Source organism: Rhinoraja longicauda, chromosome 8 (assembly GCF_053455715.1).
Source record: "Rhinoraja longicauda isolate Sanriku21f chromosome 8, sRhiLon1.1, whole genome shotgun sequence".
NCBI classification, from domain to species: domain Eukaryota; kingdom Metazoa; phylum Chordata; class Chondrichthyes; order Rajiformes; family Arhynchobatidae; genus Rhinoraja; species Rhinoraja longicauda.
Genome location: NC_135960.1, coordinates 5,626,011 through 5,641,720, shown reverse-complemented (window position 1 = coordinate 5,641,720; position 15,710 = coordinate 5,626,011). Strand labels below are relative to the sequence as shown.

The window sequence follows — 15,710 nt, the reverse complement described above, 5'->3', positions numbered from 1 at the left end:
AGTCTGTCTGTCCTTTCTTCTGTTTTTGTTATTTTAAGTATGTGTTAAAAGTGTGTTTTAGTGTTCCTTGGTTTGTTTTATGCGGGTGGTGGGGGTAGGAGGAGTTGGGGAAACGTTTTTTCAATCTCTTATTTTGACGGAGTTGACGGATTTTTTTCCGTGTGGTATCTCCGTCCCCACTCCGGCCTAACTTTGAGGAGTTGGCGGCCTTTCCTGGAGACCGGCCCGGCGCTTCATGCCGCGGGCGCGGCGCGGACTTTAACATCGCGGAGCTTGCGATCCCTTTGCCGGGGATCGACTGTGGAGACCTCCAACTGCGGGGCCTGTGGACTTTAACATTGTCTCTGGTATAAAGAGGCCGACTCGGGAGCTCAATGCCGCGGAGAGAGTTTCAACCGTCCCGACGCGGGGAGTTTCGATCATCCCGACGCGAGGGCTTCGGACCGACGTGGGCCGTGGGGGTTTTGATCGGGGGCCCCGACTGCGGACGGTTCAACAGCCCCGACCGCAGGAGAGCAAAGAGGAAGACGATTGAAATTTATTACCTTCCATCACAGTGAGGAATGTGGGGAGCCGCTGTGGTGGATGTTTATGTCAAATCTTATTTTACGTGGCTGTGTCTCTTGTTGCTTTTCACTTAGTTTGGCTGTATTGTAACTCGAATGTCACTGTCCCTTAATCGTTACACGTGACAATGAATTGATCTTGAAATCTTGAAGTCCAAAGACCAAGGCTGATGCATTTTGGGGCCGCAATGGGATTGAAAATAGGGAGAAGGTTGGGCACAATTTTACTGAACAATGGAGCAGGCTTATGGTTGAAGAACCAGGAGAAATATAGTTGACCTTCTTTTGCAAACCATGCATACGACTTTTAATAAGGTGAGACAAACGCGTCTTATTGATGATAAGTTTCCAAAACTGGTGCTGACAAGTGACTTGTGACAAATCTCAAGTAAGTGAGATGCTGGTTTACACTGAGGATAGACACTAAAAGCCGCAGTCAGTTACTCAGCGGGTCAGGCAGCATCTCTGGAGATAATGAACGGATAGGGAAGGGTTTCGGGTCGAGACCCTTCTTCAGTCAGTGAGAGACGGTGAGATCAATGGGAACGATGCCTGTCCAGCAGAATCTCAGTCATTAAGTGAATCACATCAGGGTGGACCAAGCAGTTTATCAACTCATCAGTGGACATCAGAGTCCCGTCACCACTGGCAGGGTTGGGATGGCAGTGCAGGTCTTGCTGATCAGCTTCCAAGCTGGTGACCGCAGAGTGATCCTCAGACTCTCTGCCCTCTGCTGAAGCAGCTGCCTCTTCTTGCCGAACCGGCACCAAGTTGGGTCCAAAGCAGACGTTGGCGTCGCTGGCATCTCTCGGCTCTGCCAGGTTCCTCGGTCCGCCTGTGGCCGCAGATCCTTCTGCTCCTGGATCGCCTTTCCTTTTCTTTGGCAGGGCCGGTGAACGGTTCATCCAGTGGCCTCTCCCCTTCCTGCTGCCTGGAGAGCCGGTCTTTGCCTTGTCCAAACAGGCTTGAAGCGCAAGGTTGACGTAGCGTAGGTTTGATTCGTACGACGTGACCGCATCCTGCACACAAGAAACACAGTTAATGTGTGGAATTGTACATGTGTACGTTTGTGCACTTGCAAACTTGCGGTTTAATTAAAGCAAAGCATCGCAAAGGCGCGGGCGGGTGTTGCTGTGATGTGCTTTCTGCCCAGTGCTTACCGAATAGTGAAAGGCCTGGATAGAGTGGATGTGGAGAGGATGTTTCCACGAGCTTAGTTTAGTTAAGGATACAGCGCAGAAACAGGCCCTTCGGCCCATCGGGTCCTCGCCGACCAGTGATCCCCGCACATTAACACTATCCTACACCCACCAGGGCCAATTTTTTAACATTTACCAAGCCAATTAACCTGCATACCTGTACGCTTTTGGAGTGTGGGAGGAAACCAAAGATCTCGGAGAAAACCCACGCAGGTCATGGGGAGAACGTACAAACTCCGTACAGACAGCGCCTGTAGCCGGGATTGAACCCGGGTCTCCAATGCTGCATTCCCTGTAAGGCAGCAACTCTATCTAGGAAGGGAGGGCACGGCCTTAGAATAAAAGGTCGAACCATGCGAAAGGGGATGAGGAGGAATTTCTTTAGGCAGAGGTTGGTGATTCTGTGGAATTCATTGCCACAGACGGCTGTGGAGGTCGTCATTGGGTATTTTTAAGGCTGAGATCGGCAGATTCTTAATTACTAAGGGTGTCAAGGGTTACGAGGAGAAGTAGGGAGAGTGAGGTTGGAAGGGAAAGATAGATCAGCCATGATTGAACGGCAGAGTAGACTTGATGGGCTGAATGGCCCAATTCTGCTCCTATCATTTATGACCTTATCTTTCACACTGCTCCTCTCCACAGCGACAAAAATCAGAATATGTAAAATGAGTGACAGTATTCTGCTCCTATCACTTAAGAACATATGGACATTTGTTATTTAGTCCTATTCTCTCTCTGATACTCTATTCTACCATGGCCGATTCTCACACCTTCTCATGGCACCTTACGTGATACAGGACATACCCCTTTTACTTCCACCCTTCCCGCCCAAACACCCGTAGGGGCATTGAGTACAAGAGTAGTGATGTTATGTTACAGTGGTACACGATGTTGGTGAGACTGCACTGGGTATCTCATGTGCAATTCAAGGGTGCAATTCAAGGTCTCCATCGCAGGAAGGATGTGCTTACTCTGGAGAGAGATTCGTCTTCATAAGTGATAGGAGCAGAATTAGGCCATTCGGCCCATCAAGTTCACCGCCATTCAACCATGGCTGATCTATCTTTCCCTCTTAACTCCATTCTCCTGCCTCCTCCCCACGACCCCTGACACCCGTACTAATCTGGAATCTATCTCTGCCTTAAAGATATCCATTGACTTGGCCTCCACAGCCTCCTGTGGCATTAAATCATAATGGGACAGGAGTGCTTGGGTAATAAGGAGAGGACTGTTTTCCCAGGTGTGAAGGAGGTTGAAGATGGACATTATTGAGGTCTACAAAATCATGAGGGGAAAAGATAAGGAGGGTGATTTTGGACTTTTCCTAGGTTGGGGGAGTCTGAAACTAGAGATGGAAAGGGAAACATTTAAAGGGAACCCGAGGGACAGGTTTTTCCTTGCAGAGGGTGGTGGGAAGTTGGGATTAGCTGAGGCAGATACAGTACATTATTGTTGCATGGTGCATGGTGAGGTGACAGGTATTCAAGAGAGAGCTAGAGCATTCAAGAGAGAGCTAGATAGGGCTCTTAAGGATAGCGGAGTCAGGGGGTATGGGGAGAAGGTAGGAACGGGGTACTGATTGTGAATGATCAGCCATGATCACATTGAACGGTGGTGCTGGCTCGAAGGGCCGAATGGCCTACTCCTGCACCTATTGTCTATTGCCTATAGGTACTTGGTGAGGTGATATTTAGAGTATGGTTCAGTTTTGGTGACCATGTTATAGGAAAGATGTTGTTTGAGCTGGAAAGGGTGCAAAGAAGATTCACGAGGATGTTGCCAGGACTCGAGGGTCTCAGGGAGAGGTTGGGCAGGCTAGGACTTTATTCATAAGATCATAAGGAACAGGAGTAGAATTAGGTCATTCGGCCCATCGTCTATTCCGCCATTCAATTATGGTTGATCTATCTCTCCCTCTTAACCCCATTCTCCTGCCTTCTCCCCATAACCTCTGACACCTGTACTAATCAAGAATCTATCTATCTCTCCCTTAAAAATATTCACTGACGGCCTCCACAGCCTTCTGTGGCAATGAATTCCACAGATTTACCTAAATAAATTTCTCCTCAAGAATGTCCTTTAATTCTAGGACCTCTAGGCCTAGACTCTCCCACTATCCTCTCCACATAATAACAGGTATAACAGAGCTTTATTTGTCGTTCGGTACCGAAGTACCGAACAAAACTACATAGCAGTCATAGAAAAAAAAAAAGAACACAAGACACATGACCCCAACACAAACGTCCATCACAGTGACTCCAAACACCCCCTCACTGTGATGGAGGCAACAAAACTTCCCCTCTCTTCCCCACGCCCACGGACAGACAGCTCGTCCCTGACCGACCCGCACAGTCCCCGCACCGGGCGCTGAAACGTCTCGCGGCCGAACCGGGCGATGAAAGGCCCGCGACCAAGCCTTGCGCAGCTAAGTCCCGCAGCCGAGCCGCACCAGCGGTGAAAAGTCCCGCAGCCGAGCCGCACCGGGCGGTGTTAAGTCCCGTAGCCGAGTTGCACCGGGCGGTGTTAAGCCCCGCAGCCGAGCTGCACCGGGCGGTGTAAAGTCCCGCAGCCGAGTTGCACCGGGCGGTGTTAAGCCCCGCAGCCGAGCTGCACCGGGCGGTGTAAAGTCCCGCAGCCGAGTTGCACCGGGCGGTGTTAAGCCCCGCAGCCGAGCTGCACCGGGCGATGTAAGTCCAGCGGCCAAGCCGCACCGGGATGTAAAGTCCAGCGGCTGAGCCGCACCGGGGGATGTTAGGCCCCGCAGCCGAGCCGCACCCCGCGCCGTGAGGAAGAGAAAAGTTCCCCACACCCACCCACCCACCCACCCCCCACACACCACCACCCCCTCCCACACATACACAACCAAAAAAATATATATAAAAATCATCCCAACACCGACACTCAACAAAAAAAAGACGGACAGACTGCTAGTCAGCCGCTGCCGTTAGGCGCCGCTGCCGTTAGGCGCCGCCACGCCGCCACTCTATCCAAGCCTTTCACTATTCTGTATGTTTCAATTAGGTCCCCCCTCATTCTTCTAAACTCCAGCGAGTACAGTGCTTGGAGCGTAGGAGAATGATGGGTGATCTCGCAGAGAGGTATAAGATCACGAGGGGAATACATAGGGTAAATGCACAGAGTATTTTACCCAGAGTAGGGGAATTAAGAACCAGAAGACATAGGTTTAAGGTGAGGGGCAGGAAAGGTTGAATAGGAACTGGAGGGGCATCATTTTTACACAAAGGCTGGTAGTATATGGAACGAGCTGCCGGGGGAGGTAATTGAAGCAGGTACCACCTCAACATTTAAATAACATTTGGACAGGTGCATGGATAGGACAGGTTTAGAGGAAATGTGTAGGAAGAAACTGCAGATGTTGGATTATACCTCCTTCAGTCTGAAGAAGGGTTCTCACCTGAAACGCCACCTGTTCCTTTTCTCCAGGGATAGTATCTGATCTGCTGAGTTACTCCAGCATTTTGTATCTATTTAAGGTTTAGATGGATATGGGCCAAATGCAGGCAGGTGGGACTAATGTTGGTTGGGGGCATGTTGGTCAGCGTGGGCAAGTTGGGCCGAAGGGCCTGTTTCCATGCTGTACGACGCGGATAGGACATATTTAATCTTGTCTGGCAGAGTATTCCCAGTATTCTGTATTTTACTATTTTGCTTTTGGATATCGCTGATTTCAATGAATTTACATTTTTCATTTTCTACAGGTACAGTACAAATAAGCTTGAAGCATACAATCTGTTACATTTTTTATTTACACGGGTTTAAATACACACCCGCTTTGCCATCATTTATATGACCTAATTAGCACAAATTCCGAACTAATTAACAACACTTTGATGCATCGAATTACAGACTGTTTGTCCTAACTGCATCGTGCATTATGTGAAGCTGAACCTGTCAGCACCAACCGTATCCATTACTGACTTTCACATTGCTACTTACCCACTTCCCTGACAGTTACCATGACATTAACCATGTGAAATGGTGCAGGAAGGAACTGCAGATGCTGGTTTACACCGAAGATGGACACAAAACGCTGGAGTCACTCAGCGGGACAGGCAGCATCTCAGGAGAAAAAGGACGGGTGACGTTTCGGGTCGAGACCCTTCCTCAGACTGAGAGTCAGGGGAGAGGGAAACTAGAGACATATGCACTTGCGGGAAGCTGGCAATGCGCAAATCAATTAAAAACGGAGCCCAAAGAAGGGTCCCGACTCGAAACATCACCTGCCTATTCCCTCCCCAGATGCTCCTGAACTGCTGAGTTAATAGACAATAGGTGCTGGAGTAGGCCATTCGGCCCTTCGAGCCAGCACCGCCATTCAATGTGATCATGGCTGATCATCCACAATCAGTACCCCGTTCCTGTCTTCTCCCCATATTCCTTGACTCCACTATCTTTAAGAGATCTATCTAACTCTCTCTTGAAAGCATCCAGAGAATTGGCCTCCACTGCCTTCTCCCCATAACCCCTGACACCCGCACTAACCAAGAACCTGTCAATCTCTGCTTTAAAAATACCCAATGACTTGGCCTCCATGCGTCTGTGGCAAAGAATTCCACAGATTCATCACCCTCTGACTAAAGAAATTCCTCCTCATCTCCATTCTAAAGGTGCGTCATTTTATTCTGAGGCTGTGCCCTCTCGTCCTAGACTCGGCCACCAGTGGAAACATCCTCTCCACATCCACTCTATCCAGGCCTCAATGAGGTCCTCCCTCATCCTTCTAAACCCCAGCGAGTACAGGCCCGTCAAACGCTCATCATGCGTCAACCCAATCGCCCCTGGGATTATTCACGCAAGCCTCCTCTGGCAGTAAATTCACCTAAGAAGTGCACCAACCTGCTGGTGGTTTTATATTTTGAGTTTGATAACCAAGGACGTATTGACAAATGAACCACGGACTCACGCACCTCGGTGGCATTTAGCCAGCTGGCAGTGTCAGTAGAATGATCAGTGGACTTCAGAGCACAGACGACAGTCCGAGTCAACGCCTCCCCAACTCTGGCTACATCATCTTCGTCCTGGAAACAGAGAGGATCAGAATCATAAGCTCTAGTGGCATGAAAGTAAAAAACGGCAACTCTGTGCCTCTTTCCATGGATGTGCAACAGACCAAAACACAAGGTGCCAGGCTAACTCAGCCCACAAGAAATTGCAGAGAGTTGTGGAGGCAGCCCAGACCATCACGCAAACCAACCTCCCTTCCATTGGACTCCATCTACACCTCACGCTACCTCGGCAAGGCCAGCAGCATAATCAAGGACCACTCTCACCCTCTTCTCTTCCCACTCCCTCTTCTCCCCTCTCCCATCAGGCAAGAGGTACAGAAGTGTGAAAACGCACAGCTGGGGTTTCTTCCCAGCTGTTATCAGGCAACTGAATCATCCTACCACCAACTAGAGATCGGCCCTGACCTCCCATCTACCTCATTGGAGACCCTCGGACTATCTTTAATTTAGACTTTATCCTGCACTAAACGCCATTCCCATCATCAAGTATCTGTACACTGTGGACGGCTTGGTTGTAATCATGTATAGTCCTTCTGCTGATTGAATATAACATGCAACAAAAAGCATTTTAACTGTACCTCGGTGCACGTGACAATAAACTCAATTAAAAATCATGGACAGACCATGTTTCGAGTCGGGATCTTTCTGCAGTGTTTTGCTCAAGATGCCAACATGGTGGCGCAGCGGTAGAGTTGCTGCCTTACAGCACTTGCAGCGCCGGAGACCCAGGTTCGGTCCCGACTACGGGTGCTGTCTGTACGTTCTCCCCGTGACCTGCGTGGGTTTTCTCCGAGATCTCCGGTTTCCTCCCGCACTCCAAAGACGTACAGGTTTGTCGGCAAATTGGCTTGGTATAAATGTAAATTGTCCCTGGTGTGTGCAGGAGAGTGTTAATACGCGGGGGGTCGCTGGTCGGCACGGACTCGGTGGGCCGAAGGGCGCTGTATCTCTAAACTAAACTAAAACAAAATTGCAGTTCCTTATATCTTCATTGTGCATCAGGGGAAACTTGTTTTTTTATTAAAAAAACACAAATCAATCAGATTTCAACCTTATTGGCAGCCCCAGTAGTTAAATGTCTAGACACTGCCAGGACTTGATTCCCTCCTCTTTGAGAGAATCTAGAACTAGGTGACACTCTTTCAGAACAAGGGGCCACTCATTTAAAAATTAACCGAGGAGGAATTTCTCCTCTCAGTGGGTTGTAGATCTCTGGCAGTTTCTACCTAAGAGTCACGTTTCGGGTTGAGATCATGTTTGGATGACTGGTGAAGCGAAGGTACTGGGGAACAGAAACAGATTGGAACAAGGCCAAGTTCAGATCAGCTTTGAATGGCAGAGCAGAGCCCAGGGACTGCATGACTGACTCCTGCTCCTATTACTTACTTTCTTCATTACGTCTCTCTTTTGTGTTAAATTAACTTGAAACGTTCTGCTGCCTGACTTCACTTCTCAGTTTCCAGGATTGGAAATATGAATTTTCCATTTAGAAATGATGACGGCATTATAGTTCAGTTTAGTTTAGAGCTGCAGTGTGGAAACAGGCACTTCAGCCCAAGTCTCCGCCGACCAGCGATCACCTGTACGCTAGTTCTATTCTACACACATAGGGATAGTTTACAGAGGCCAATTAACCTACAAACCTGCACGTCGATGGAACGTGGGTGGAAACCTGAGCACCTGGGGAAAACCCACGCGGGTCACAGGGAGAACCAAAGATAATAGAGCCGAGCAAGATAGACCACTCGACCCTAAAAACCGTAGTATGTCACGGCGCCATTTTGGTAGGCAGAAACGTTTAAAAAGAAAAATGACAAAAATCTGTGAATTGATAGATGAGATATATTCTGCATTTTTATGGTATCATCACACATACTGTTCCCCCAAAACACTGATTACACTGCGAGAGGCAGAGCGAACGGCGGGTTTCGCTTACTAAAATGGCGGACGTTATGCTCCTTTGCGTGCTACACTTCAGTTTAGGCAATTTCGACGGAGTGGTTCATCTTGCTCCTCTAGTATCTTTGGGGAGAATGTACAAACTCCGTACAAAAAGCATCCGTAGTCGAGGTCAGGATGGAACCCGGCTCTCTGGCATTGTGAGGTAGCACCAATGCGCCAATATTTCATTCTCTTCTGAAGGGTCAACAAAACATCTTTTATAACGACTTGCACAAATCATTTGCAGAACTCTGGTTTGCCTCCTTCAATATAAAAAATAAAATAAAATGTCAATCTGCAATATACTTTCTCTCAGAAAGTAAGGTCTTCCGCAAGGGCTGAATGGCCCGTTTCCCCATTCAATTAAATCAGGACGGAATTTAACCCTTTAAAAATTATTTTCGTTCCATTTTTCTTCTGTACACCTATCGAAAATATCGCAACTAGACATGGAAAGCGCCGGAAAATAAATTGCAGGTCGGGAAGCATCTGTGGAAAGAGGAGTCTTAACCCAAACGTTGTCTGTCCATTCTCTCAACGGATGCTGCCTGACCCACTGAGTTCCTCCAACGCTTTGTGTTTTGTTCAACATTCCAGCATCTGCAGTTCCTCGTGGTCAATAGTTAGAGTGTCAGGTCTTGGACCTTTTGTCAGAGCTACGGTGCAAAGGTATAAATTAGTTTTGGCAACAGTCGAGGTTGAAGTTGCCTGGACTCGAGGGCCTGAGCAATAGAGAGAGGAATACTGAAAGGAAGCATGCAGGTACAGCAGGCAGTGAAGACAGCCAATGGAATGTTGGAGTTGAGTATAGGAGCAAAGAGGTCCTTCTGCAGTTGTACTGGGCCCTAGTGAGACCGCACCTGGAGTACTGTGTGCAGTTTAAGTCTCCAAATTTGAGGAAGGATATTCTTGCTATTGAGGGCGTGCAGCGTAGGTTTACTAGGTTAATTCCCGGAATGGCGGGACTGTCATATGTTGAAAGACTGGAGCAACTAGGCTTGTATACACTGGAATTTAGAAGGATGAGAGGGGATCTTATCGAAACATATAAGATTATTAAGGGGTTGGACACCTTAGAGGCAGGAAACATGTTCCCAATGTTGGGGGAGTCCAGAACCAGGGGCCACAGTTTAAGAATAAGGGGTAGGCCATTTAGAACTGAGATGAGGAAAAACGTTTTCAGTCAGAGAGTTGTGAATCTGTGGAATTCTCTGCCTCAGAAGGCAGTGGAGTTCAATTCTCTGAATGCATTCAAGAGAGAGCTAGATAGAGCTCTTAATGATAGCGGAGTCAGGGGGTATGGGGAGAAGGCAGGAACGGGGTACTGATTGAGAATGATCAGCCATGATCACATTGAATGGCGGTGCTGGCTCGAAGGGCTGAATGGCCTCCTCCTGCACCTATTGTCTATTGTTGCGCATTTCCTTCCATAGAAAAAAGCTATTAGAAAAAAAAAAATTAAATGGGCAGCACTGTGGCACAACGGTCGAGTTGCTGCCTTACAGCACCAGACTTTGATCCTGACTACAGATGCTTGTCTGTACATAGTTTACGTTCAGCCCGTGTCCTGCGTGTGTTTTCTCAAGGGATCTCCAGTTTTCTTCCACACTCCAAAGACATAGAGGCTTGTAGGCTAATTGGCTTCGGTAAAGATTGTAAATTGTCCCTAGTGTGTGTAGGATAGTGTTGGTGTGCGGGGATCCCTGGTCACCAAGGACTCGGTGGGCCAAAGGGCATGTTTCCGCTCCCTATCTTTAAACTGAACTGATGCTGCCTGACTATGGAGTTCCAGTCTGCCGAGGCCTACCTGATCTCCCGGTGGGTAAACACTTTAACTCCCCCGCCCATTCCCACACTGACCTCTCTGTCCTGGGCCTCCTCCACTGTCAGAGTGAGGCCCAACACAAATTGGAGGAACAGCACCTCGTATTTCGCTTGGGCAGCTTACAACCCAGCGGTATGAATATTGATTACTCTAACTTCAAGTTACCCCTCAGATTCCTGTTAAATCTTTTCCCCTTCCCCTTCACCTTGAACCTATGTCCTCTGGTCCTCGATTCCCCTACTCTGGGTAAAAGACTCTGTGCATCTACCCGATCTATTCCTCTCATGATTTTGTAAACCTCTATAAGATCTCTCCTCATCCTCCTGCGCTCCATGGAATAGAGACCCAGCCTACTCAACCTCTCCCTATAGCTCACACCCTCTAGTCAATAGACAATAGACAATAGGTGCAGGAGTAGGCCATTCGGCCCTTCGAGCCAGCACCGCCATTCAATGTGATCATGGCTGATCATTCTCAACAGTCCTGGCAACATCCTCGAAAAAAGGATATTCACTTCCACTGATTTGTTTACAGATACCAAATGTCATTTTACTTTCTAAATAAAATTACAAAAGGACCAACAAACAAATAAACTCCTCCACACGAAGCAGGTAAGGTGATTCAACAGTACAGAAAAATATTTTGCCCCGCATGTCGCATTAATAATGATAGATATTTGAGGAAGCGTTTAGATGATGTGTTCCACTTGGATATTAAACTCCCTAGCTCATATCTTGACAACCACAAAGACCCCTGCTGCTTTAAAACCCATGCCACAGTAAGCATATATAAACTGGAGTAGCATAAACAAGGTATTTTTCACTTGTTTGACGACATTATCCCCGATGTAGTTATGGAGGCCCCACAACAAGGCACAAGGTGATTTAGTGCAGCCTGTGCCGCTCTGCATTGTGAGCATAATCATACGCAGTGTGACTCTTCTGGGTCTCATTCATAAGCGCAATGGTGTTATCAAAATTCCTCACTCACATCTTCCTCTCTCCTCTCCACTGCACACTTTACACATTGCCTATAAAGCATAATCTGCACCAGGCATATCACACAGAGGGAGGGGGAGAGAGGGGGGTGGGGGTAGGGGAACGAGGGGCAGGGAAGGGGGGAAAAGAGGAGCGGGGAAGGGGGGAGAGGCAGGGAGGGGGAGAGACGGTAGGCAGAGAGACAGGGAGGCGCAGGGAGGGGGCGAGAGGGAGAGGGAGAGGGGGAGGAGGTGGTGAGGGGGAAAGAGGAAGGGGGGGAAAGGAGGGGCGGGGAAGGGGGAAAAGAGGAGCGGGGAAGGGGTGGAGAGGCGGGGAGGGGAGAGGCGGAGGAGGAGGGAGGCGGTAGGCAGAGAGACAGGGAGAGGCGGGAAGAGGGAGAGGCGGGGAGGGAGAGAGAGGGAGAGGGGGGAGAGAGGGAGGCGGAGAGGGGGAGTGGCGGGGAGGAGAAAGGGGGAGGAGGGAGGCAGAGAGACAGGGAGGGGGAGAGGCGGGGAGGGGAACAGAGGCATGGAGGGGGAAAGGCACTGAGAGGGAGACAGAGAACAGGGGAAACAGGGAACGGGAGAGACAGAGAACAGGGGAGCCAAGGAATGGGGAGACAAGAGAGGGGAAGAGACCAAGAGAGCTTTTCCATTTTATTTTGTTACTTATATCCTGCCAGTTATTTCATCTCTTTGAAGTTTTTATCTCGTGGAGTTAACACGCATAGCATTACATCACTGCACGCAAAGATTCTCTGAGGTTGGAAAATGTGACTGTGTCCGTTCATTACCTACGACAACATAATTTGCAAACTTTGAAAAATATATACAACGGTGACATCATTTTTTCTTGGCCAATTCCTCAACTTTGTTTAGTGTAGGGGGGAACTGCAGATGCTAGCTTACACCGAAGATAGGCACAAAATGCCGGAGTAACTCAGCGGGACAGGCAGCATCTCTGGAGAGAAGGAGTGGGTGACGTTTCGGGTCGAGACCCTTCTTCAGGCTTTGATTCTCCTCCACTTTGTCGCTCTCTTGGCCCCATAAACCCTCTTTCTGGACTGTACTCGTAGTTGTTAAAGCGAGAATTTGTAAATACTGTGTAGGGAAATGACTGCAGATGCTGGTACAAATCGAAGGTATCGCAAAAAGCTGGAGTAACTCAGCGGGACAGGCAGCATCTCAGGAGAGAAGGAACGGGTGGCGTTTCGGGTCGAGACCCTTCTTCAGGTAGAATGCACACTATGACAGATGGGTGCGGAAAGTGAACCGAGTTAACTAAATACATGTTGAAGCAGCCGGTAACTTTGAAAAAGGTCACATTAATAAATTTACATTACTCTGCACAATGAACCTTTTATGTCCGTGCCAGCTGGAGGTACACAGGTTCATTAGAAGTCAAGACCTTTAAACGGGTGGCCGTGCAGTAGACAATGCTGCAAGAGGAGCCAGCTCAGGGAGTGCATGAATATGCATTTCTGTTACTGTTTACTGTTATAAATAGGCATGCAAATAATGCAATGTATTCATCCCAATAAGCTGGGCAGGCACAGAAATGTGCAAATCACAGCCATCTGCGCTCTGTTTGTTTGAGAAAGATCACAAAAGGACACAGTGCCGGAGTAGCACAGCGGGTCAGGCAGCACCCTGGAGAAGATGGGTAGGTAACGTTTAGGGTCGAAACATTTCCCAGTTCTGAGTTTAGTTTACTGTCACGTCTACCGAGCGAGGTACGGTGAGAAGCTTTTGTTTAGATTTAGAGATACAGCGCAGAAACAGGCCCTTCGGCCCACCGGGTCCGCGCCGCCCAGCGATCCCCGCACACTAACACTATCCTACACCCACTAGGGACAATTTTTACATTTGCCCAGCCAATTAACCTACAAAACCTGTACGTCTTTGGAGTGTGGGAGGAAACCGAAGATCTCGGAGAAAACCCACGCAGGTCACGGGGAGAACGTACAAACTCCGTACAGACGGCGCCTGTAGTCAGGATCGAACCTGAGTCTCCGGCGCTGCATTCGCTGTAAGGCAGCAACTCTACCGCTGCGCCACCGTGCCGCATGCTATCCAGTCAGCAGAAAGACAATACATGATTGCGATCGACCCATTCACAGCTTACAGATACACGATAAGGGAATAACGTTCAGTGCAAGGTAAAGCCAACAAAGTCCGAACAAGGGGGAGTCCAAGGATCACCAACGAGGGAGATAGTAGTTCAGCACTGCTCTCTGGTTATGGTAGTTTCTTCCTACACTGATTATTCGTCATTCAGGTTAGCACCGAGAACAGATTCCATGCACCCGGAGCAGAGGAGCGGCACAGTGTCACAGCCGCTGGAGCTGCTGCCCCACAGCGCCAGAGACCCGGATGTCAGTGTAGAGATTGCACATTCTCCCTGTGACCATGTTGGATTCCTCCATGTGCTCCAGTTTCCTCCCACATCTCAGAGATGTGTGGTAGACACAAAATGCTGGAGTAACTCTGCGGGTCAGACAGCATCTCTTGAGAAAAGGAACGGGTGACATTTCGGGTCGAGACCCTTCTTTAGACTGAGAGTCAGGGGAGAGTAATAGTTGTACAGGGCCCTAGTGAGACCGCACCTGGAGTACTGTGTGCAGTTTTGGTCTCCAAATTTGAGGAATGATATACTTGCTATTGATTTTTAGATTTTTAGATTTAGAGATACAGCGCGGAAACAGGCCCTTCGGCCCACCGAGTCCGCGCCGCCCAGCGATCCCCGCACATTAACACTATCCTACACACGCTAGGGTCAATTGTTTTTTACATTTACCCAGTCAATTAACCTACATACCTGTACGTCTTTGGAGTGTGGGAGGAAACCGAAGATCTCGGAGAAAACCCGCGCAGGTCACGGGGAGAACGTACAAACTCCGTACAGATGGCGCCTGTAGTCAGGATCGAACCTGACTCCGGCGCTGCATTCGCTGTAAGGCAGCAACTCTACCGCTGCGCCACCGTGCCGCCCTTGAGGGCGTGAAGCGTAGGTTTACTAGGTTATTTCCCGGAATGGCGGGACTGTCATATGTTGAAAGACTGGAGCGGCTAGGCTTGTATACACTGGAATTTAGAAGGATGAGAGGGGATCTAATCGAAACATATAAGATTATTAAGGGGTTGGACACGTTAGAGGCAGGAAACATGTTCCCAATGTTAGGGGGGGGGAGTCCAGAACCAGGGGCCACAGTTTAAGAATAAGGAGTAGGCCATTTAGAATGGAGATGAGGAAAATCTTTTTCAGTCAGAGAGTTGTAAATCTGTGGAATTCACTGCCTCAGTTGGCAGTGGAGGCCAATTCTCTGAATGCATTCAAGAGAGAGCTAGATAGAGCTCTTAAGGATAGCGGAGTCAGCAGGTATGGGGAGAAGGCAGGAACGGGGTACTGATTGAGAATGATCAGCCATGATCACATTGAATAGTGGTGCTGGCTCGAAGGGCCGAATGGCCTCCTCCTGCACCTATTGTCTATTGAGAGGGAAACCAGAGGAATGAAAAGGCGATGTGTGGGTTTGTAGGTTAATTGGCCCCTGTAAATTGCCCATAGTGTGCGAGGGGAGTGAATGAGAAAGTGGGATAACATGGAACTGGTGCTTTTCATCACTTTTCAATGAAATGTATTTTCAGTTACTAGGACCGGAGGTCATAGCCTCAAAATTAAAGGACGTTCCTTTAGGAAGGAGATGAGAAGGCATTTCTTTGGTCAGAGGGTGGGGAATCGGTGGAATTCTTTGCCACAGAAGGCTGTGGAGGCCAAGTCAATGGAGATTTTTAAGGCAGAGATAGATAGATTCTTGATTAGTGCGGGTGTCAGGGGTTATGGGGAGATGGCAGGAGAATGGGGTTAGAAGTGAGAGATAGATCTTCGGCCCAACTTGCCCACACCGGCCAACACGTCCCAGCTACACTAGTCTCACCTGCCTGCGTTTGGCCCATATCCCTCCTAACTTGTCCTGTCCATGTACCTGTCCAATTGGCTCTTATACTTTGCGATAGTACCTGCCTCAACTACCTCCTCTGGCAGCTCATTCCACGCACCCACCGCCCTTTGTGTGAAAAAGTTACCCCTCAGATTCCTATTAAATCATTTCCCCTTCATCTTAAACCTATGTCCTCTGGTCCTCCATTCCCCCATTTTGGGCAAGAGACTCTGTG

At 48.8% G+C, this 15,710-nt stretch overlaps 1 protein-coding gene across 2 annotated transcripts in view; it reads right to left on the bottom strand.

Annotated features, from left to right (window-relative positions):
• Positions 1-598: 598 nt before the first annotated feature.
• hspbap1 (hspb associated protein 1) overlaps positions 599-15,710 on the bottom strand; it is a 118,092-nt gene continuing 102,980 nt past the window's right edge. For both annotated transcript variants that reach the window (XM_078404377.1, XM_078404379.1), the window contains exons 7-8: positions 6,694-6,804; positions 599-1,585 (exon numbers count right to left, since the gene is read on the bottom strand). In XM_078404377.1, the coding sequence (XP_078260503.1) occupies positions 1,103-1,585; positions 6,694-6,804 (594 nt within the window). In that variant the 3' untranslated portion in view covers positions 599-1,102. The remainder of the gene's footprint in view (positions 1,586-6,693; positions 6,805-15,710) is intronic.